This window comes from Doryrhamphus excisus, chromosome 3 (genome assembly GCF_030265055.1).
Source record: "Doryrhamphus excisus isolate RoL2022-K1 chromosome 3, RoL_Dexc_1.0, whole genome shotgun sequence".
NCBI classification, from domain to species: domain Eukaryota; kingdom Metazoa; phylum Chordata; class Actinopteri; order Syngnathiformes; family Syngnathidae; genus Doryrhamphus; species Doryrhamphus excisus.
In genome coordinates, this window is record NC_080468.1 from 20,864,548 (window position 1) to 20,887,815 (window position 23,268).

The window sequence follows — 23,268 nt, forward strand, 5'->3', positions numbered from 1 at the left end:
CTGGGTGTCCAGCAGAAGACGCTAGAGGCAGAATTGCCAACCAATTGAGTTCCTGCAAATTCTGTAGTTCCTAACGTCGCACAATGAATAAATGTGAATTAAGTTAACTGCTTAAATGACACATGTAGTTATAAGGGAATGCACTAAGCAACAAAAGGTTGAAGAAATTGACAGACCTCTGAGGCCTTTTTGCACACCACTCCTTTTGCTGCTCTATTAAAAAAAAGTGAGCTCATCAAAAGTGTATACCAAATAATGAAAAGTCCTTTATTGCCATCAGATCATGAGTGCAGACAAAATCTGACAGAGAAGTTGACTGTACAACCAGCACACACACACACACTCACGCAAAGTGCGACCAGTAGTAGGACACAAGGGTTACAGATACATAAGGGAGTACAGTACTCACACAATGAGGTATAAATGTACACAAACATACCGGATCAGGCTTGCGCACATGCAACTGAACCAAAAAGGTACAAATACTCTTAAGTGCTGTCTCTCACTCTTGCTCGTTCACCCATACACACGCTCACATAAAAAGACACAGGTGAGTACTATCATTACAAGCATTGCCAGTAGTCAACCGTTCTTCCATTCATTTGCCTCTCAAAACTTTGGTCATGTGTGTATGCTTGCCTGTTATGGACAATGCTGGCCCGGTAACCCCAAAATGGGGGACTGGAAGTTGCAAGCCAAAAGAAACAATCGACCACCATGGTCTCGCTCTACTTTCTAGTCATGTTGGACATTCAACGTGTACGTTAGCAGCAGTTCTAGTGGATGAAACAGATGGCTTTGTAAGTCAAATTAACAACACCCTTTTTTCATGCACGGGACAGGCGACCACCGACTAATGGTTAGCTAAGTGTCATGCAAGTTAGAAAAATAGACTGCAAACCCACAAGACATAGAAATCAAAAGTTCATCTCCAGAGCAGGGGTACATTTCACTTCCATTTTTTATTTCATATTTTCTAAGATGTGGAAATAGCAACAACAAAAAGAGCGGTAACCAAGACAACAGTAGCAACATGAGCAGAGAGCCACTCGGGACTCTCGTACACCACTCGCCCCAACACAGAACACCTTGCTCAGTTGTTTGCCAGGCAGGGGTAACCACCACCTGGGTGGTGCGTGTTTGCATGTGGCTCTCATCTCATTTGAAGCTGTCCCCACAGTTCTGTCGTTGCTGCCCCCGGCCCTCCCGGACCCTTTCCCACCTGCAGCACATGCCTGCCCCTGCCTCCTCCAAAGCTGATGGACCCTCATGTGCATGCGGAGCGGCGTGCGACCGTGGTTTTTCCGAGACTGTGGTTGGAAGCTAGTACTACTTCTCTTTTGTTTCTATTGTTTGGGCTTAAAAATAAAAAAAAGAAAGCAGCTGCTCGGGGCACCGCCCTTGACCCACCTTAAGAGACTTAAGACAGGTGAGGAGGAGACACATTACTTCACATCCTCCTTCCTGTGTTGAGATGAGGCCAGGAATTGTGTTTTTCGTTTTGTGGCTGCCAAATAAGTAGAGCCTCCACACAGTCTACTCTACCTAAAATGAGGAAATTGACTTGATTCTGGTGTTTGGCACCGAGCTTGTCTACCCCCCCCCCCCCCCGCCCCCAGCCACTTCTACTAACAATTCCCTCATCAGTCAGTTCTCCCCTTGGAACTGAAATAAAAATACAGAACCTCCCTCCCTGGAAACAAAACACTTTTTTTTTTTTTTTTTAAATTCAAGGCACAATGTCGATCAATATTCCAGCCTCTGTGAGTGTGAACACTGCGTCGTCGCATTGGACCGTCTGCTCATGTGCCACTCTCCACAGCTTACACCTCTCTCACCTGCACTCAAACACCGTTAATAAGACGTGTCTGTTTCAGTGGAGAAATAGCGACTGCAGAGTCCAAGCCAGTGATAAACAATGAACGAAACAAACACACAAAAAAAGACAATAACAAAAGCCCCCTCAAAAAAGTCTAGTCCTGTTTGTTGTGTCTCAGTATTTTCCTTAAAAATCAAGTCATATTTACCAGCTCTTTTTGGCAAGCTAGTTGTTTCTTTTTTAAATAAGCACTAAGTACTGATAGATAGGATAGCATACACCATGTTTTCTTAAGTAGATGCGTTTGTCTGGTTTTTTCGCTCTCATAATATGGATTCAGGTATTTTGTCAGGTATTTTTCACTCATCTGTTTACGGTTTAAGTTAATGCAAGCAGGGACAGTTTGCCATGGAGTCTTCTTGCTCGAGTCTTGGGTTTCGCAAAGGGTGCGGCTGTCTCATTACGAGACGCCATTGACCAACGTTAGCGTCTCGCTGGTCGGCGTTGTGCCATTGCTTGGGGAACGCTTGGAAGGCGTTCGGTCATCCTTTTTGCTGCTGGTCCCATTCTCCTGGGATAATTAAAAGAAGGGTAAAGAAAAGAAAGATATGAACACCTTAGAATAGACATAATAAGTTGTCATTTGTAAATCGGTGCATGTCAGTACCTTGGGCTCAGCGCCAGTGTGGTTTTCCTTTTGAGGAAGGTTCTGTCTGCTCTGGGACTCAGGACGGGATATGTAGTCAGCAACAGTCACTAAAACATTGAAATTGGTTGAAAACAACTGTGGGACGACTGTGCTTGAGCTGGTAAAACGTGGCACCTCACCACTATCAGCTGGCTGCCTGTCACGGCTGGTGGAGCCTCCCTCAGGGCGACTGCCACGGTTACGGCGGCGGCGGCTTCGGTTGCGTCGCTGAGGCCGAGCTTCATCATCTAAAAAGGTCAAAAGGAGAACACACGTTTAGAAGAAAATTTGGAGGCTGACCTTCAGGAGAATATCTGTGATTGATTGCTAACAAAGTTTCTGACCCAGCCCGTTCTCACTGGGCCCGGCCTGGCTGTCAGACTCTGCCGCGGCATCCATCACACTGGGCTCCTGGTCGTTGCGGCGCCGACGGGAGCGCCTACGGCGGTCTTCTCCCATGCCTTCGCTGACATCCGTGTCGGCCTGCTCTCCCTCACCCTCCAGCAGGGAGTAGGGATTACTGTCTGGGTCTCTCAGCACTACAAAAGCCACAGCACAGTGGTTTGCATCTGCACATTCAACTGTACTTTGCTCTCACTCAGTGGGGGGGCACTATATGACCAGAAAGCCATTGGCTAAACAAATTACATTAATTTCCTTTGCATTAGCTGTGGGTCACACGATGTATGTGCCACACTTTCAACCTTCATCTAACATGAAATCCAACTACAACGGAAACCGTTTATGTCAACACATCTCAGACTGGCTGACTGAAATTGGATCTCAAATTTAACAGCGACAATTGTGATTGATGGCGTATGTCAGTATACATTTAATGTGGGGCTTTAGCAGTAAGAACAGTGTACCAGGAGTTGATACCGTGCCACCGTACCTGAGCTGATGGAGTTAGAGGGCTTGGACCCTGGCCCTCCACGACCTCGTCCAGGGTTGGCGCCTCTGCCTCGGCCGCCCCGCCGGGAACTTCTCTCCTCTCCACCAATGCCCCGGGGCCGCTGATCTCGCTCGTTAAAGTCCTCCGACTCAGAGGCATTGGACAGCTCAGAGTTTGTGCCTGCAGAGACCACAAGGTTGTCACAATTCCATAAGAGTGTCAAAAAATATATAAAAGGAACCCATGAAAGCTTTTCCTCACCATATCCAGAATACTGGCTGTTGGAGGCTCTGCGTCCTCTGCCACGACCTCCGTAGGTACGGGAAGTGTGGAGCGAGTTGCTGCTTTCGTCGGTCAAGTAGCCTTTCTCTCGGTCAGTGGTGCCGCCACCACCTCCAGCTCCGGTTCGACTAGGCGTCGCGCGATAACCCACCCCAATCTGGCGGAGCTGTTCATCAATCTGGAGACGTTCGAGGCGCAGCTGCTCCACTTCCTAAATGCATGACGACAGGAAGGAATGTCAGGAAAAGCTTCCATTAACATGTATTCCACTTGGGGTGTCAAGAGACCCTTCATTCATGAGAACAGACGAGACACACAAGATTGGGTATATGAGACAAGATTTTCACTATAACCATACAACCAATGTTCACACAGTCCAAAGCAAGCAGAAAAGAAAACTACGTTATTATTTTTTGACATTTTATATGGTGGTTTTTATTGGCGGATGACTGAAGGCAAGGGTTTTACATTGCAGTGTGACTGCCGTCTCCACCAACGACAGCTGTACCACAAGGGAGGTGGCAGAGGGGGCTGTGAAGGAAATGAGGCACAACGAGGGGGCAGAAGGGAGGCGTAGTCTGCAGCTAATTTTGGACACAGAGTCCAGATAGGTGTAATCTAAACTCACAGCATTCTGGTCACCCAATCCCAGAGGGAAGGGCTATTTATAAAAGCACATGAGGTAAGGGCAAAAACGCATTGCACACAACAGGTTTGCTCATGTGATGACGGCCGGGGGACGGGAGGGGGGGCGACAGGTGATCCAATATGGTTCACACATGGCCACGCCACAAGCACAGGCAGAAGCTTCTCAGGATGTCTTCACGCTTGTGGTTCAATAGTGTGGCAACCACAAAGTTAAAAAAAAAAACATATTAAAGAGCGATACTTGGTGGGCACTTTGGTGTGTTGGCTTTCACACTGTGGTATTTTTGTCATGGGGCCAAAGGTAGCAGTCTTATGCATTATTCCTTCTAACATTTGGAGGAAAAAAAACAGACACACACACACTCATTCTACCCTAAATGATGATGCTACCCTTGTTGGTGACCATGCAGTCCACACTTACCTGGAGATAGGACACATGGTACTCCAGAAGTGCCTGCGCGTTGCTGATGTTCTCCTTAGTTCCCACAAACACAAAAGGAACCATGCCCTTATCAAAACAAAGAGAAAAGAAAGAAAAGAGGAGAAATAAGCCGGCTGGATTTTTTTCCCTAAGATAAATCTGACGGTGTCGACTGTAAAAACATAAATCAACAAGTTAAATATGACATTGTGAGCCCTTGAAAGAGAGCACAACTAGGGCATGAACTACAGAACATCTTGAATAAGCTCACAGCCAGGTGCCAACAGCCCCCACACAGCAGACAGAAGTTGTGTGCATTGAAAACATTGTGCATACTGGTGACAAGTGTGAAAATTAATTGCAGCAAGTGTGAAAGCAGACAGGCCATGGAACATCAAGTCATGTCATTTTTGCAGAGTAGACAGCGGTTTTAAAGCGACGAGGCTACAAGCCCAACGGTTCATTCACCTCTTTGCTGCTGGCAGTGTCGTCCCTGCCTGCCCCCTGCCTGCCTACCTCCTCCCGGGGAAGCTTTTTGTCGTTGTCTCCTTCGATCCTGACACGGACCACGCCCGACTTGTCCACAATCTCCTGTATGACTTTGCCATTCTTGCCGATGACTTTGCCTGTGCAAAGGGGGAGGTCACTTAATATTGGAATGACACTTCTGTAGCCTGATGTTATGCAGTGAAGCCCAGTGTTGTTGCCAACAACATGAACCACCTCAGGGACGTTTCCTCACTCACCTACAAGGTTCCTGGGTACCTGAAAGTAGTCTTCTTTAAATTCAAGATACTCTCTAGCCTGCTTTACTGCTTCTGGAGTCTGTAAAAAAAAAACAAACATGAATCTAAACTAAAAAAGGATGATGACCACACAACTATGTTTAAGGAGTGAAGCCACGTACCTCTCCATAGATCCGGAAGGTACAACTCTCTTCTTCCAGCTCGATAGCTGTGACACCAGGCACCTTTCGGGCTTGTTGGATGTTAGCGCCATGGGAGCCGATGGCGAGCCCCATCAGGTCCTCTCGTACCCGAACCTCCTCCTGGTAGGCTGAGGCTAACTGTTTACTTGTCTGGAAGAAGGCGGGATGTGTTTCCAAAGGAATACAAAACATGCAATGAATGTGCACACTGACAGCATGTCCAAAGGAATGATTACCTCCAAATGTTTGGTGGCTTCCTCGTTACGGGACATTAACATAAGCTTGGTACGGATGCTGCGGAAATGCATGTCGCTGAGAAGGGTAGCACGCTTTGTTGTGGTTTCATTTGTAGACTGAAAATCATACAGAATTAAGAAAGCGGTAAAGAAGTGAGCGAGAAAAAAAGGTAACTGGTACTGGGGGAAAAAGCTTAATTCCAAGTACTAACCAGCACAATGAGTTCATGTGATTGGGCACTGTAAAAGATGCAATTGGCGCCAATAGCTTTCCTGAAGTCTTTGTGAATGTTGTCGCCTGCACAGCTGTTGATGAAAAAGGACAATGAGCAGTGCCTAATTGGAACAAAGGGTGCTAATCAGAACCCCTTAAAGGGGACCTATTACGCTCATTATCGGTGCTTTGTATTAAGTTGCGGACTGCTAAAGAGCAGCTACACATGATAATCCGTGTAGAAACCCTTCTCGATCTTTGAAATTCTGCACGTCTGCAGTGTCTCCATGGACCTGCTTCTGACCCAATCGGTCTGTTAAATTTACTCCAACATGGCCTTACTCTAGGCATGCCCACTTCTCGAGAAGTGAGTAACCAATCACAGCGAATTTCCGTATACGTAGGTCCATATCAAGTGCAGGCAATCTTCTATACAAGGAAGAATGAATAGCATTCATGTCAGTAGTACTCGATGTTCGAAAAAAAACTCAGTAAAAACAAGTGAGCAGATACATCCCAAACTTCTTTCAGGCCTCACTTCCAAATGTGTAAACCTCATCTGTTCAATATGAGACTAGAACATTGTGAGAACATTTATAGGTCAGAAAAGTGGAAAAAGCATAATAGGTCCCCCCTTTATAGGGGAACTGCACTTTTTGGGGAATTTTGCTGATCATTTCCAATCCTTTTGTGAAACATGAACACATTTCTTTCACGTTTCTGTGCATTTTAATGTTAATTTTAACGTTAGTTTTAACATAGTTAATATGAGCTAGCTAACAATACAGGTCATTGGGACACACCAATTTGCCTACGAGACCCTCTTAAAAAATGGAAATGCTGTGATCATTGATGAGTACATTGATAATTCCAGTATTTTGTCATGTTACTGTGTGCTAGGCAGATCAGGCTATAGTGAAAACACGCACACACACCAGTTACTTACAATGTCCGCTCTCACTGGGATGCCAACTGGTGGAATAGCATCAATAGTATCTTTCAGCACAAGATGTGTGCTCCCCGTTGAGCTGGTAAGTTCAAAGTAACCCTCAGGTTTAAAAACCTTTAAGGTTTAAAAACGCTCAGAACAAACAAGCATCCTACAGAGTCTTCGTAGCAATGTTGTTGGGTCATGGTTGAAAACTGGTATCCTTCAGTCTGTCCTGTTGTTTTGTTGATAACTTGTGGAATCTCAAGTTGAGCACCTATTCGGCTTATTGCTACAACCTTCAACAATACACGTGCAAGGCATGATTTATAATCTCGCGTTAACTTTTCAAAACTAACACCACAGTACCAGCACCATTAGGTAACATTACTAGGGAGTAGCGTGAGGCATTGTGAGTGACGCTGAGAGGCCTACAGCGAGGCGTTGATACTCGGCCAGAAATATAGGACTTGTGTTAGCTGCTACAATAAGATCACTGTAGCTCGGTTAATGTACAGGTCAGTTATGGAAATGGAACACTATTAGCGTTTTTTGCTAAGCCTTTTAAGTCTTAAGCGTCTAAGTAGCTGTGTCCCAATTATGTGCATTTTAGTTTAGTTAAAGCTCATATTCATTTGTTTTCTCCTGTTATAATGGGAAAGAAATGTGTTCATGTTTCACATAAGGATTGTGAATGATTTTTTAAAAATGCAGTTCACACGTAAAAAAAACATAAAGCAGTTATGAAACTCACATATCCCGAAGGTCCTCCGGGACAGGGATGGTAACTTTGTGGAAGGATTTCTGCGAGGAGGGGCTGTTGGGGTTGAGGGGCCTGATGCGCTCTGCTGTGACAATCTCGTTGTAAGTGGCGTCACACGCCGCGTATTCGATCACATAGAACTTGAAACCAGACAGACACATTTTGCATTACAGCGATGTTCCGATTATTTAAAAATTTAAACAAAAATTCACCATTCAAGTTAGGCAAAAAAGCATGTCCCTACTTTGATGTAAAGGGCAAATCAGGAGGCAGAGTATAAGAGCAATAATAAAGTTCATAAATGTAGAAAAAACAGGTAGAGATTCCAGTTCACGCTCAAAATGCAGACAATTAAAGTCATAAGTCCACGCAAGACATTCCTGGAGGTTCATATCAGACCACTTGAAATAACAGTGACACATTCGGCTGCAACTCCCCTGGCAGGGAGGTGCTTTAAAGCTGACCCCCACTCCATATTCTACTGACCCACTATTAAACCCGTACATCACTCTTGTGATTGGAAGGCTGTTTACTTCAAATGTGGAGAGAAGACGACAATGAAATGAACAGTGTCACAGCAATGACAAGCTTTATTTACCTCCCCCTTCATCATTCGGACCCGGGCCAGCCACCATCCACATGGCTCCTGTTCATTGGCCCTGGAGTACACCTGTGAGGCAGACAACAGTCTTTTTTCCCCATTTGATTTTCTGCATTTAGAAATTATCCCTGATCAGGGCTGTGAGTGAGAAAGGAAAACAAGAGTGGCTGAGACTCAAGGCGCCAGAGGCCTTACCTCCACCTCCTCTCCTTCGCCAATTTCCTTGTGGTAGTCTGTTGGAGGCGGCAACCGCACGTCGCTGAAGGGCAACTGTCGCTCTGGCTGCCAGCTTCAGTGAGAGGGAGAGCACAAACAAGCTCTAATCCTGTGACACAAGCTTTGGCAATTCACACATGCAGCTCTTCTTCAGGTCTCATCAAATTAAAACTGGAAGATGTATTGAGCCAAGTTAAAAGACGCAAGTCTAGACAGCCGTCGACAATCATCGCTGGATCATGTCCTACAAACTAAATGAGATTGTAAATAGTTTGGGCGCCATAAAGTTCAATGAATTACTTTGGGAGGGTGACTTGATATGTTGGACAAAAATTTATACCTGGCTCATTTCTTGAATCAAAACTAGAACCTTTGTGTTATACAACCACCCGAGCACATTCTCAGGGAAAGTAAAAAAAGGGGGTCGTAACAGGGGGTGGCGTCCCAAAAAGAGCATAGGCCTGTCACCCCTCCCACCCACTCTGCATAACTTGGGTCAGCCACTATTTTTAGGGGTGCCCTGCACTACATTGCACTGCCAGCCGAGTAGATAAAAAGGGTGCTGGGTGTGTGTTGACGGGAGTGGTGGACGCTGGTAGGTGCAGTGGGGTGGCTCGGAGTGCAACCGCCTTGGGAGGGGGCTGTTTAAGATGTGTAAGGACAGCTGCATTCCAAGCACAGGTGCCAAAGAGGAACATTTTGAATGCTCGAGTAAAGCACCGGCCAGAACCAGTCGTGGTAACTCAATCACAACGCACACGTGCACACAATATACCCCTAGGAGAGATTCAAGCTTACTTGTTTTCAAACACAATGGTGAGGGAGTCATCATGGACATCCTTGATGTAACCCTACAGGGAAAAAAGCAGAGAGGGTGGGGGGCACATTTATTGCAGTTATGATGATTACAGCGGTTCTGGTTGGATATAAACAATATTTGGGTTAAAAGTGAAGAACAGAATTAGTGGTTAGTGGCTTTTTGTGGAAGCTGAGCCAACAATGGCTGCATAGAAACATCACATCAATATCATATAAATGTCTTAACATTGGTTAAGACCGCCATTGTGAACAAATGGCAAACCTCGGCCGACACCCTGTGCAGAGCGATGGATAAGTGGTGGCCATGGCGTGCCTCTCACTGTGACACTTCCCTATAAGGAACAGAGGCGGCGTCCATATTGGCATGGGTACACCTGCTGGAAAATATCCACGTCACTATCAGGCAAATTAATTGATATATACACTGATGGTCTGGAAGGAGTCACATTGTAAACGTGGCAAGGTACGAGGACCCGTATCTTCCCTGTTCTAATTTACGGAGGTTACTTCAGGAGACAGCTGCACTTTTCATGTCAGATTGACGGCCACCAAGAAGCACCGGGTCAAAGTTTGGGCAGGTCCTCTTCCTGACTGACACGAGTGGTGTACAAGTGTCACTATGACACCACATCCCCAGCGCACACATACGGGAACTTTAAATCATCAAGTTCCATGACCATTAAGAGCGGATAAATTTGCTGTGAATCTATGGACAACATGTCTCCATCAACTGGCAATAAAACATTTTTTCCGCTGTCCTAATAAAAACAATCGCAACGATTTCAGGATGAGTGACAAAGAACTGGAAAGTTGCTCATACATGCCATGACCAAACTGTCAACTAGTAAAGGACAGCAACAGGTGAGGGGGCAGAAGCCGAGTAAATTTAGGCGCATCTCGAACCTCCCATTGCTGTTGGCCTGGGCCTGCTGAGCAACCAACGACAAGAGGGGGTGGAGGAACACAAGTCTGCACTATATACACTGGGCAGAGAAGCTCTTAAAGTTACTATTAGAAAGTAGTGGGGGAGGGGGCCGGGGGGTTAAGGTTGCCATTCCTCTCTGAAGTGGGTACTCTCCCATGATTATCCTTAAACTCCAGAAAGGCTCCAAATCAAGTTTAATCTGAAATTGAAATAATTCACTATGTGCTGTCCCTGAGCATGCATCTATCTGTATTTGACAGTCAAATTGTCTTTACTGTCGCTTTTTGGTTCCTCAACATGCGAATGCTTATTTTGAAAATGTGGCAGAAATGAAACTGAAAGTGACCCATTCCGAGTAAATGACTGGTATCCGTACAAACAAAAACTACGTTAGCTTGACATGTAGCATCTCATACACCAGAGTTGCAGCATTTATACAACGGGTGTGTGTCGTTAGCAGACGGTTTTAACACCCACTCCCAGTCCACACAAACACATATTTAAAGACATATCAGACGTAGATAGATATCACGTTGACAATGGCTAAAATAGGATGATGATGATGACAATTGCACCTATTAGCTTAAGAGCTAACTCGTGCTAGCTGCCCACCCCACAATGACCAGCCATGCTGGGACACCAAAGCATCTTCGTTTCATTCAAAAACAACTCGACTCGAACTAATAAAGTCATTCTTAGCGACCACAGTGGTTGAAAGAAGAAAATGTAACAACTGAAAAAAGCAGGAAACTTTGCTTTAAAAAAGGAGAGTGGTGATCTACACCGGGAGCCGAGGTTACCTTATAGAAGGCCCCATTCGAGCCACGAACTTCCACCGCCAGCCCGTCCATACTTGACGGCAGCTCCCCGCGAATGTGCTTGTCGGCTGAAGCCGCGACGACTCCCAGCGCGTCGGGCAACGAGATCACCCCCAGCTTCGCCGGCCCGTCGCCGCTCTCCGGCCGCTTGTGGATGTCCAGTGTTCCAGGTGGGAGGGAGAGGGAGATGGGGGAAAGAGGTGATGGGTGTGATAGTGTCAAGTGAACCGACGAAGGCGCAGTCTCTCCAGGAGCACCGTGGTCACTGCTGGCAGCACGAACACCACGGACAAAACGGCTATGGACGCGCAGTGACGACACTACAGCGGCTGGATTTGGGCTGATGGTTGATTAGCAACGAGGCTAGCTACTATCAACACCTTGATCCAGTCAGTTGGAGGGATGCTAGCCTGCTACTAGCCACTGATAGCCTTCTGCCTCAAGTGTGGCGCAGTCGTTGTGTTGAACAACCGGAGAAGGAAAATCTTCACCGGGTTACGGTCCCTTTGAACCTGCTGTGTAATTTTGACGGGCGTTCCCCTCCGAAGAAAAGGTGCACTACCCGGCGAGTCCTCAGTGAAGCTAGCAAGCCTCTCCAACACACGCCGATACAGTGAATCAGTGAGGTGCTGAATGACCTCAAACACCCAACAAAGCCCCGCCCACTACGGAAGTCCGCTATGTGATTGGTCGAGAACCTTTGAATCAAATGATTCAAGGATTCAAAGGCTTTGTATTATGGAAAGGTAAACAAGGCATGCACCTTTTACAACGTCACTACCTACGTGCATATAGGTAAAATAAAAAAAAAACTAAACTAAAAAAAATAACGTTTTTTTTAAATCATATACATACAGTGTGTACACAGTATAGTGGTTAGCACCCAGGGTGGGTAACATTGCAGATTTTGGTATGGATCCAATATCAAGTAACTTCAGGGTGATATTGCCTATCAATCATTTTTACTTGAAACATTTCAACCTCAGTCAATGTCTGTGATTTAGCCTTGAATATGTTTATCACGATTATTAACACAATAGAACGCAGAACAAATATTTTAACAAAACAAAAAATGTGGTCAGCTGGGATAGGTTCCAGCTCACCCTTGATGGTGCTCCATAGTTGGTAACCCAAGCTTTCTTAAGGAAGGTACATAAAAACAAAACCTAAGACAATTGACAATGTTGGCTCATTTCACTCATATCCATTCATGCACCCAATCATTTCTGATACTGAGTCAACCCACACAAGTACAGGGAGGTCATAAAAACTCCACATGCTCAAACAGAAATTCAAACCCAGATCTTCATTCTGTGAGGCAAACATCTTGCCTCTTGGATGGCATCTGTGCAGCCTTGACTCATATCTCATATGAAATTATGGACACCACTCAAGTAAAGCAGCATTTTAGATTCTGCAAGCAAGAAGAGTTGAGGCGTATGGTTACAAGGCACCATAAATGCAGCTCCACGCAGACCAGAAGACCTGATGCAGGGAAGCAGGTGCGGAGTGGGGAGAGGGTCAAAAGGTCATTGTGTAGAACCTCATTTGACAGTTGTGGAGTCCATGTGCTGTTCTGTCATTGGGAACACCAGTGGGGAGACCACAATATAACATATATTTTATGTACATATGTAAACATACCCATATAACAGCTACTTTATTATTATTGTTATTATTATTTATTTCTGTACCACTTGTATTGATTAGGGTCTTGGGCAAGCTGATGCTTTTTCCAACTGTTTTTTGGGCACAAAGGTAGACACACCCTGGACTGGTCACCACCCAGTCACAGAGTACATATACAGTAGGCAAACAACCAGTCACATTCACACTTATGGACAATTTAGTGTCACCAGTTCACCTAACATGCATATATTTTGAATGTGGGAGAAAGCTCGAGTATCCAGAAGAAACCCATAGGCAGAACATGCAAAGTCCATATAGAATTGCCCAAATGATTTGAACCCTTGTTCTCGTCACTATCTACGGTATTTGATTTTATATAATATACTAACAGATACAGTATATCTGTGTACAATTGTAAACTGCATTTCACATTTACATTTACACTGCACATTTACATGTATGATCTGGTTTGACACTATTGATTAATACATTATGCACAAGACACTGTTGACGCATTTTTCTTTGTATTGTATTTTGTGTTTTTTTTAGTTTTTCTACTTTGTTGTTATTATTTCACTGTTTATAGTATAGTATCTGTGAATGTGGTTCCTGTAGCAAAGTAATTTCCTTCTCAGGACCGATAAAGTAGTCTCTAACTGGACTTCACGAATTTTCTCGCGACAGGTAAGCAGTTCTCGCAGGCGGATTGTACCACGTGTCTTCTGTATCCAATCAGAGGGCTACCGCAGACGCGCGCAACTTGATTCAGGAAGTTGCTACTCACCGCTAAACGTACCCGCTTGTTGGTGAAAAAGAGGCCGGTTTCAGGCAAAAATGGCAACTGGCCCTGGAACTACTGGTGCATCGGGATTCGGATGTGATGATAGTTTGTACCAACAAGGTGAGATAACATTTACGCTTTTTTGTCAGTTTTATTTGAATGTAGTCTTCCTGTCTCGACGATGAAAACAATACGTCATTGTACTCCTGACAGTTTTGGCGTCCTTTCCACTATGTGACACGACCGAAGAGGATCTTAGACAGAATCCTCAGCTCTGCAAACTCCTTGCTACTCTGGCACAGCATGTGGATAAAACAGGACTCACTACCCCTCTGAAAACAAAGCTGGAAAAGGTAGAAACAACAAATATGTTTACAGCAGTGATTCCCATCTACGCGGGAAATTATACGATTTCGCTTAATTTGTCCAAAAGTTATTATTTATTTACTACTAATAATTGATATTTGTTCATCTATCTATGCAGGTGACATATAGTGAGAGGCAGAGCAAGTATATGCTCTTCAAATAGATAGGACAGTTGTTAACAGTTGACCTTTTTTGCTCACTCCATAATACATTCATGAACATAGTCAAGATAAATATTTACAATTTTTTCACCTGTGACTGCTTTTCTTCAGACGGAGCAGAAGCTACAGAGCCAGCGGCGTGTCTGGCTGCGCTCTGAGAGCCTCTACAGATCACTGCAGGAGATGATCCAGGACTACATTGATCGGAAGCATCGTTCAACTGCACCACCAGACCAAAAGATGGTAAAATACTACAACAGGCCATTAATGAACACACATCTGCCACAATAACGATAAAAATGACTTTTTAATGTGTTCAGTTTTATGACACAATGGAAAGGTGCCTTCTTGTGGCCATGTGTGCCAGACAGTTGGATCCCAGCAACACCACCAAGCCGGATCAGCCTTCTCTTCTAGGCTTGACCCCCCAGCAAGTGATGGAGCTTATGCCTTCAGAGACCGTACGTAATAGAATATTTTTTTAGCCTGGTATTATCACATGGGAAATATTTGGATTTTTTTTGTAAGTGATGTATATTTTGCTTGTTGTATGCCAGAATGTACAAAGAATGAAGCAGATGCTACCCACAGAGCTGGAGGAACATCTAAAGAAAAAGTGTTTTAGCTACCTCTCCTACTATCAACCTGAATGGGGTGTGCTTTCTTCACAAACACAAATTGATCATGTTACCAAGTTGATCTGTCGATAATATGAGCGTTGCTTTATTTCTAGAGAATGACAGCGAAGGTCTGAAGAAAAGCAAGTTGTCTTATCTGTCTGGCCAAATGGACAAAGACAAGAAAAGGGCAGAGTGTTTTAAGGAAAGCTCCTACGAAAACGCAGTTCTCCTGCAAAGACAGACACAGTTGTGCCTTTCTGTGAGTTGAATATACTGTAGTGTAATTATATTCTTTTTGTAGACCAAGTGTTCTTAATTCTAGCTGTTTTCACTGTCATAATAAACACTTCTACTTACTTAATTAGAAACTTTCCATAGCATATTTGAATGAAGCCCACTCTCTGCAGTGCGTGTTTTCCAAAAACAATTAAGCCAAAGTAATGTGCAGCACTATATTTACTGTAACTTCTCCAGGAGATGACAAAGTGTGTGCAGCTCCTGCAGTCTCTCATCTTGGAGCGTTGCTCGACGATCCAGGCAGATTTGAACAGGAAGAAGTTGGACTACTTTGAAGGAAAATGTGAATTAGTCTTGCAGAAGATCAAGTAAGGAGTTTAATTTCTTAATAAATGCGTAGTTGTATTGCCAGATTTTAAAATAATGTTTCTGTTTATTCTTTTTTAAGGACCGAGATGGCTGGGATTCAGCTGGACACGTACACAGCAGAGTCCATATCTGCCCACAGAAAAATAAGGTTTTTAAAAAATTGATCATGGATTTTTATTTTGCGTATTTTAAGATTTGTTTTAGATAAAAGTTTGTTTTGCTGTAATATTTTATTTATTGTTTTATTTGTACTTATTTTATTGTTACTAGCTATATATGGCTTGTGCAGCACTTAGATCAACCCATTTTTTAAATGTGCTGTCGAAATAAAGTTTGACTTGACTTTCACTTCTGTCATTTTCTCATTGCAGGATAAACCTGCAGTCAGAGCTGCAAGCCTACCAGGCGGAGAAACAATCTGTGGAGTTAAAACTTTCATCCTTTCAGATCTTGGGCAAGGAGTTTGACACCCTGGCGGAGGAGTACTGCAAATTACGACAGGAGATCGAAATGAGAAACTGGGCTGTGAAGGAATTTACCAAGGACAACAACAGTTGATGATCCTACATGGATTAATTTAATGCCATTCACACATTTTCTTGTGTACTAAATAATAAGAATGGGTTGCCTTTACTTTTCGTTTAATAATACAATGCAGGAGTAACCACCAAAAGACGTCAGGCGATGTTAAAATCATTTTTCCAATCTGTTAAGTTGTTTAGCTTCAAGGGTGAGTAAGACAACACATGAGGGTGAGAAGAAAATTCCACACAATTCACCGACAATTAGTTTAAGTGTATATACTGTAATGTACAATACTCTCCACAAGAGGGGAGCATACGAACGAAGACCAAGGTCAGCCATTGTCCAATCCAAAAAAAGCAGTCTTGTATTCATTAGACCTGCGCCACATGCAGTCGATTGTAAATTACAATTATTTGCATAAAAGTATTGCTATTGTTTATTATTGCTGTTTTTGAACGTTTGGACGTTTTTCTCTTAAAAAGAAAAAATATTTTTTCTCTTAAAAAATACAGAAAAAAACAAGCTCTCCACCCCGAAGTTTTTTGAGGTCTTGTATCCGAGCTCATTACATTGAGCAAGTGTACAACAACCGGAAGTGTGCGTCAGCAAATCATCTCGCGTCGTCATTCCTCTTTGGTTTCTTCTCATCAGCATCACGGGAAGTGGACGCCCCTTCTCACGACGTCAAACCGCTGGATAGCTGGCCCAACCCTCTCCAAACACGGTCCACATCTGCACACATGCACACAGGGAGCGTGGATTTCTACATACACAAACATTTGACCTTTTGGGGGACACGATGTCGGAGGTCCGGAAATTTACCAAGAGGCTGAGCAAACCCGGGACGGCGGCGGAAGTCAGACAGAGCGTCTCGGAGGCGGTGAGGAGCTCCGTGGACCCCGTGGTAAGCTTCGTGCTGTCTTGTTGCTGTCATTTTTGGTACAACATAGTAAAGCACAACTCATTTCTGATGAGCAGTATTCGATTTGTTTGTCCAACCATTCATAACACTGAAATGTGTTGCGTTCAAGTGCACACAATAATAATAAATTAACGTGCCTCACTCATGTGCCATAATTTACATTTTCTTTCCCGAAATCATTAGCATTGAGGGGATAGTGGCTTCAGGGACAATGCTCTCCAGTCATCTGCAGCTTCTTTTGTCTACCAGTTGGGACAACTGAAGCATGGCTTTCATTGCCTCCCCATGTCTGATGGACTCAGCCACATGATGCAATGAAGCCACTGCTATCCATGCCCTCATTCATTCATGTTGATTTTTTTTTCAGAAGCTACATTACATAGCTGACTGCAGTCATGAGGGGATTAGGCGCAGTGGTTTGAGGCGAAAAAGCCACCAGAGAACCCTGCTGACACAGCATTGTGGCTGTGTGTGGATTTATTTTTCCACTGTGTCAAAAGCACATGACTTGTCTTTGACATTCCAAGTGATTGGCTTGAAAGTGCACCTTGTCTTCTGCTGTTGTCATTTTTAAATAGGTGCAAGAGTTCGCACAAGAAATAGACTCTTGTTTCTCAGGGGGGAGGGAAGGCTTAAAGATATTTAGTCTCATGATGACCATGTTGAAGAGTGTGACGATTATGTCAGAATCTCATAGAAGAGAAGAGAATGCTGTGCTTTAAGTAATGCCTTGAGTCATTTGTTGCTGGTTTCTTTCTACGGTTGCATGCTTTGGCAGTTTGTTTGAAGAAAGGTTTTTTTTTTTTGTGTTGCAAGGCACTGTTCTTAGGAGCTTTTGTTCGGAATTCCCTCAGGCATTTGTGCAAGTGTGTCCATTGTCCACCATTTTTCAGACCTTTTTATTTACTGCTGCTTTCCACGAATGCTCCGTTTGCATGCTTGGGCCTTGGACGTACTCGTATAATTGCAGTTAAACGTGTTTTAGTATGCACTCAATCATACACGGTACTGTTTAAAACTTTACATACGAGTTGCTGAAAAGACAAATGAGGCTTTTGCTGCTGTTGTGTTGCTGCTGCTAAGATACGGACACCCTGTGGAGCACCTAATAGTAGCGGTGGCGGTCATCTGCTGATAAAGTCCACATGTTGTCGGCCTCACATGTGGCGTGTGCATCTGGAAATCTCACTAACATCATCATCGCCGGCCCAGTGGGGAAAGTAGTCTTTTGGAGGAATAGTGTCAAGAGTCTGTCCATTGCAGGCTTGCTTTGACCCACCTTGTGGTTTGAAGGTCTTTTGGTGATTTTATTTTTATATATTTAAATATATTTACAGAAAAGCAAAAGTTTCTTCTCTTTGCCCTTGCCCTCCCTCTTTTGTAACTTGATCCGGCTTGCTGGCTGCTCAAAGCTGGCCCGTACATTGCAGCGTTGCGGTTGTTTGTTGCACATGACAGGAAGCATAACTGCCGCTTTTGGGCCAAAGCATGCACACCATTCTCAGTAGTCTGTAAATGTTGCTTATATGTGTCCATTGTATTCACGTGAAAAGGCGTTGGATTTAAACCAAACTGAAGATGGAAAAAAAACTGCATGGGCTGTAACGGTGCACCGTAAATCACACTGTTCGTACCTTAGTTTGAGGTCACGGTTTGGTTGCTTTTGGGTACCGAAAGGGAAACTTATGTGAAACTTACTGGCTGAAGTGCAGCATTAATAGTTTTTACTTGTAGCCACGTTCCACATCCCTACTGAAGAGTGAGAAGGCCAAGTGTTCCCACACAGGAAGAGGTTTTTCAAGGTCTCCTGCTAGCCAAATGCTGGGTTGTACTGTCCCTCACTTAATGCTCACTGTGTGGGAACGCAGTACCGAAAAATCTGATTCTGAATACATGTACAGTTGCACTCATATTAGATATCCACAAGGGAGGATTTATTGACAGACTGGACAAGCTACTACCTAAAGTCCTAACCTAAAAAATTGAATTCCCATGGAGTTTTCTCCCAGGTTTCTGCTCGTAATCACACACTGACCTAGATTTGGAGCTCCTGATCAAGCCTGCCAGTCTCCTTTGTATCAGATGTTTAAAAAGCGGAAATTTAATGTAGCATTTTCTGCACTTGCATTGTTTATTTTGTTTGCCTTCTGTATTTTAGCTAAAATGAAAGTTGTACGTACAAAACTGTGGTGAGACCAGCCGTGTTGTTTGGTCTAGAGCAGGGGTGGGCAATTAATTTTTATCAGGGGCCGCATGAGAAGCCTGAATTGTGTCAGAGGGCCACCAACTTTCTTTCATTGTAAAATACTTAAATTAAATATTTTGAATAGCTCTAAGTTCCCCGCGATGTCCTCAATCCGCCTCGTTACAGTGCGTCGGGAGAGTGAAACGTTCTCAAATGCGCCTTTTTTCTCTGGGCACATCAGCGCAGCAGAGTCCAATAAACACTCCTTAATAAACTCTCCGTCGGAAAACGCCTTACTTTTTCTGCCGATTTTGTGAGAAATGACATAACTTGTCCTGACGGCTGCATCTCTGGGAGTGTGAAGTTTAGTGAAAAATCCTTGTTGGGTTTGTAGTTTTGCAAGCAATGCATCAGACTCCCTTGCACGCTCTTCACCAGACAGATTTCTGTATTTATCTTCATGCTTGGTGGTGTAGTGGCGATTCAAATTATATTCTTTAAACACAGCAACCTGTGTACCACAGACTAAGCACACTGCTTTGCCTTTACTTTCTGTAAAGAAATATTTGGAAGTCCATGTTTTGTTGAAAATACGGCATTCGTTATCAACTTTTCTTTTCTTGGGGTGTGCCGACATCTTGGGGATAACCTCGCGAACAGCATCACCTTCACTCACACACGTGTATACGCGAGTGAAGGTGCTACGTCTACGACGTGCATACGTAGCGACGTAACGCTTTTCAAAATAAAATTTCAAAATAAAAGTTAAAAAAAAAAGTTTAATTTATGGTGTTTATGATTGACCTCACGCGGGCCGGACAGGGACGTACAAAGGGCCGGATGTGGCCCGCGGGCCTTAATTTGCCCAGGTCTGGTCTAGAGCAAGGGTCGGGAACCTTTTTGGCTAAGAGAGCCATGAAGACCAGATATTTTAAAATGTGTATCTGTGAGAGCCATATACATTTTTTTAAACATTGAATGCAATAAAATGTGTGCATTTTTATGTAAGACCAACAGTTTTAGATATAACGGGCTCTAATTGTGTAGACCAGACACACTACCCCACGCTAATGGGGTGTGGCCAGCACATTTTCGTGAGCAGCGCAGTGTCTAATAATAAATCAAATACTTGTTGCCATTAATACAACTTCTGCTGCTGCATGGTTTTGCACCATACTCCGTACATGTATTTCTTTCTTTTGGCCATCTTCGTCAGAAGGCTTGGTTCTGCAGCTTTAGCTAGGTGACTATTTGACTAAAGGAGGAAAGTTTATATTTACATGTTGACATCTCAATGACCGAGGTAGACTACCGCATTACCCAGTAATAATCGCGTTTTGGTGTTTGACCTGGAAAATATCATCAGGAAAGATAGATATGGTTGGCCGTATTGCAGTAGAAAATAGATGGACGGATTAAAATGCATAAGAAAGTTGTTGATTTTGAATATTATTTTTAACAGTCATTTCTGTCATGGTTTACTTTAAAATGCTAGCAAAAATACATTTTTATTGTGGTAAGAAATGCTTGAGAGCCAGATACAGTCGTCAAAAGAGCCCTACCTGGCTCCCGAGCCATAGGTTCCCTACCTCTGGTCTAGAGACGGTGCCACTGAGGAAAAGACAACAAGCAGAACTGGAGGTAGCAAAGATGAGGATGCTGAGGTTTTCATTGGGAGTGACCAGGATGGATAGGATCAGGAACGAGTGCATCAGAGGGACATTACATGTTAGATGCCTGGGAGATAAAGTCAGAGAGGCCAGACTGAGATGTTTTGGACATGTTAAGAGGAAAGATAGTAAATATATTGGTAGAAGGATGCTGCCAGGTAGGAGGCGTAGAGGAAGACCAAAGAGGAGGTTTATGGATGTAGGGAAGGAGGACATGAGGGTAGTTGGTGTGAGAGAGACAGATGCATAAAGAGGAAGAAGAATAATGCAACATCACAAAACAGGATTGTTGGATTTTGTATTTTTTTAAATCAACCCCTCCATACCCTTTTCCCGCAGGAGCAGCCCAAGATCATCGAGCCTTTGGACTACGAAGCTGTGGTGTTCCAGAGAAAGGCTCAGATCCACAGCGACCCCCAGCGAGACTTGCTGCTCTGCCCGGTCGACGATGTCTCGGTGATATCTTGTTTCTGTAATCTTGTTTTAGTTGTAGTTTTAGTTGTATTCATGCTGTGAATTGTTGCTGTGTGGCTGAGGCTGACAACCATAGACAGGGAGGGAAAATACTGGTACTTACCATATTGACCTGAAAATAACAAATTTTATTTTTTCCCCATCGAAAAAAAAGATGAGTTGTCTTAGAATCGTGTTCGCAAGGTTTAGTGAAAGTATTCTTCCTTCCACCACCGGTATGCTCTGTTGCAAACATACCGTTTATTATTTTTGCAGCTTTGACCAAAGAGAGTTAAGAGTTCTCCAAAGCATCCCATCCAGACACCTCTGCTCTCTGCACATGTGGTTTTATTTACTCAGTCTTATGACGCTCATATGTTTCTCCCTTCTGTTTTCCACTAACTCACCATGTGTGTGCACGTGCAGGAGTCCCAAATATTGCGACAGAGGAGGACTGTGGTTCCCTCCGTGCCCCAGAATGCTGAGCGGGAAGCCAGAAGTCTGTTTGCCAAAGAGGTACTGATTCAGAAAACGTGTGGTAATTAAAGCTCATGGCTTCAAATGTCAATAATGGGATGTAAGTAAAACATTCAGCATTATAAGACTTTTACAACCAGTGTGAGGTGTTGTGATTTTAAGGTGTTACTTGCCATATATTTTTGTAATTTGGTGGAACTAAGAGGTGTCTTCCGCTCAACAAAGAAACATCAACCCTGGCGTAGTTGAGCCTTCTTTTCCATGCTGAATAAAAGCAATATGTGAACGAAAAATGCTGAACCAAAGTCTCTTCCAGGCCTGTGACTCACAGTCAGAGGACTGCAATTCCACGGACCTTGTTATTAAAGTGACTTTTGTGTGTGTGTGTGTGTGTGTGTGTGTGTCTGGCAGTGTATCAAGATGTACAACACCGACTGGCATGTCATCAACTACAAATATGAGCCTTATTCTGGCGACTTCCGCATGTTGCCGAGGTAAGTTAGGATGGAAGTTTTTATTGTTGTTGTTATTGTGGTTGAAGTTTGCAGTAGACTAGAACTGTACTGTTGAAAAATATTAGAAACATGATTACTACAGTAATAAACACTATTATTATATAGTATATATAACTATTATTATAACACTAGTATTAAATTAATACGCTACCAGTCTGAATATTTGTATTACATATATTATGTAATACAAAATGTATGTAATGTATTACATATGTATGTATTACATATGCAGTACTATGTACTGAGGGTGTAACGCAATAATCATGGTTCGGTTCATTTTGTGTACAGTAACGGAAGAGAATGCAAACCATAACATAACTGCCTTTGTGTAAACGATTTGTAAAATCACATAACTCTGCTATAAACACAATTCTCAAATTTAGAATGAATAAATTTGAAAACAATACATAACAGGCATGTTATATATTTTTTACACTCCCATGCCATTATACCTCCTAACACAACAATGTCGGCACACTGCTTTTGTCCTATGCACCATAAAAGCCAATTCCTGTCGTCCTTCGTGACATCACGCTTTCTCTATCGTCTACCAAAAGCTATATTAGACGTACAATGGCGCAGACTGCAAAGCGGGAGGAAGCAATTATTTCTTGGTAATTGCTGAGCCTCTCTTTCTCTTTGTCTTTGCAAAGCAAAGGCCTCAAGGCGGACAAGCTCGCCACTCACGTGTTTGAGGTTGATGAAGATGCCAAAGATGAGGTGAGGCCCCGCTCATCGCCAGGTTTTGCCTCATGGGCCTGGCGGTTCTTCACTCACTTGATGTCACCCACCTTTCGTTCATCACCATGTTGTGCATGCACAGCCGTTGATGCGTGAGCCTTGAGTCCAGCTAGTGATGGCATCAGACAGGGCTGTAAAAAAAAAAAAAAAACAGAAGGCCACTATAAATATTCTATAAATAGCTCCTATTGATCCTCCTCCTTGGTGCCCTCAGGCCGGATGCGTATGGATCTAGATGGAGAAAGCTTCATCAATGTGCAGATGGCTGCTTTGCTTCTTAATAGTGTGTTGTTGTTGCAGTTTTACCTCTTTACCTGATTCACCTGATTAAAATTATTTTTGTGAAACAAAACAATGTAAAAGGGTTAAAAAAAAGATTGTATTGGTGTGTTTGGGTGTAACTAATGTTCTGGCAAGTC

General features: G+C 43.6%; 3 protein-coding genes across 6 annotated transcripts in view; 2 read left to right on the forward strand and 1 right to left on the reverse strand.

Annotated features, from left to right (window-relative positions):
* Window positions 1-943: 943 nt before the first annotated feature.
* Window positions 944-11,540, reverse strand: fxr2 (FMR1 autosomal homolog 2). 2 transcript variants are annotated; one of them, XM_058068630.1, is made up of 17 exons: window positions 11,181-11,540; window positions 9,435-9,487; window positions 8,616-8,709; window positions 8,418-8,489; window positions 7,811-7,959; window positions 6,127-6,220; window positions 5,915-6,031; window positions 5,658-5,828; window positions 5,497-5,575; window positions 5,219-5,376; window positions 4,751-4,837; window positions 3,661-3,892; window positions 3,400-3,579; window positions 2,840-3,046; window positions 2,648-2,755; window positions 2,487-2,575; window positions 944-2,390 (listed from the first exon to the last, which is right to left on the reverse strand). In XM_058068630.1, the coding sequence occupies exons 1-17, from the start codon at window positions 11,229-11,231 to the stop codon at window positions 2,280-2,282; spliced, it is 2,052 nt and encodes a 683-aa protein (XP_057924613.1). In that variant the 5' UTR covers window positions 11,232-11,540; the 3' UTR covers window positions 944-2,279. The 2 variants fall into 2 exon arrangements, with proteins under 2 accessions (XP_057924613.1, XP_057924612.1); XM_058068629.1 differs by having other exon boundaries at window positions 2,852-3,046; window positions 11,181-11,371.
* Window positions 11,541-13,564: 2,024 nt separating this feature from the next.
* Window positions 13,565-16,303, forward strand: haus4 (HAUS augmin-like complex, subunit 4). The gene is made up of 9 exons (XM_058068121.1): window positions 13,565-13,728; window positions 13,822-13,961; window positions 14,247-14,378; window positions 14,456-14,596; window positions 14,693-14,789; window positions 14,869-15,014; window positions 15,230-15,360; window positions 15,441-15,509; window positions 15,733-16,303. Exons 1-9 carry the CDS (start codon window positions 13,662-13,664, stop codon window positions 15,917-15,919), a joined length of 1,110 nt encoding a protein of 369 aa, XP_057924104.1. The 5' UTR covers window positions 13,565-13,661; the 3' UTR covers window positions 15,920-16,303.
* Window positions 16,304-16,517: 214 nt separating this feature from the next.
* dock11 (dedicator of cytokinesis 11) overlaps window positions 16,518-23,268 on the forward strand; it is a 28,594-nt gene continuing 21,843 nt past the window's right edge. For all 3 annotated transcript variants that reach the window (XM_058067136.1, XM_058067134.1, XM_058067135.1), the window contains exons 1-5: window positions 16,518-16,790; window positions 21,003-21,119; window positions 21,543-21,632; window positions 22,005-22,087; window positions 22,762-22,828. In XM_058067136.1, coding sequence (XP_057923119.1) covers window positions 16,686-16,790; window positions 21,003-21,119; window positions 21,543-21,632; window positions 22,005-22,087; window positions 22,762-22,828 — 462 coding nt within the window. In that variant the 5' untranslated portion in view covers window positions 16,518-16,685. The remainder of the gene's footprint in view (window positions 16,791-21,002; window positions 21,120-21,542; window positions 21,633-22,004; window positions 22,088-22,761; window positions 22,829-23,268) is intronic.

Coding starts and splice junctions, on each gene's coding strand:
- fxr2 (XM_058068630.1), bottom strand. CDS start 11,231: ATGGACGGGCTGGCGGTGGAAGTTCGTGGCTCGAATGGGGCCTTCTAT. Junction 5,829..5,914: donor AAGCCACCAAACATTTGGAG/GTAATCATTCCT, acceptor GCCTTCTTCCAG/ACAAGTAAACAGTTAGCCTC. Junction 3,047..3,399: donor CTCTAACTCCATCAGCTCAG/GTACGGTGGCAC, acceptor TGGCTTTTGTAG/TGCTGAGAGACCCAGACAGT.
- haus4 (XM_058068121.1), top strand. CDS start 13,662: ATGGCAACTGGCCCTGGAACTACTGGTGCATCGGGATTCGGATGTGAT. Junction 14,379..14,455: donor CACCACCAGACCAAAAGATG/GTAAAATACTAC, acceptor TAATGTGTTCAG/TTTTATGACACAATGGAAAG. Junction 14,597..14,692: donor AGCTTATGCCTTCAGAGACC/GTACGTAATAGA, acceptor GTTGTATGCCAG/AATGTACAAAGAATGAAGCA.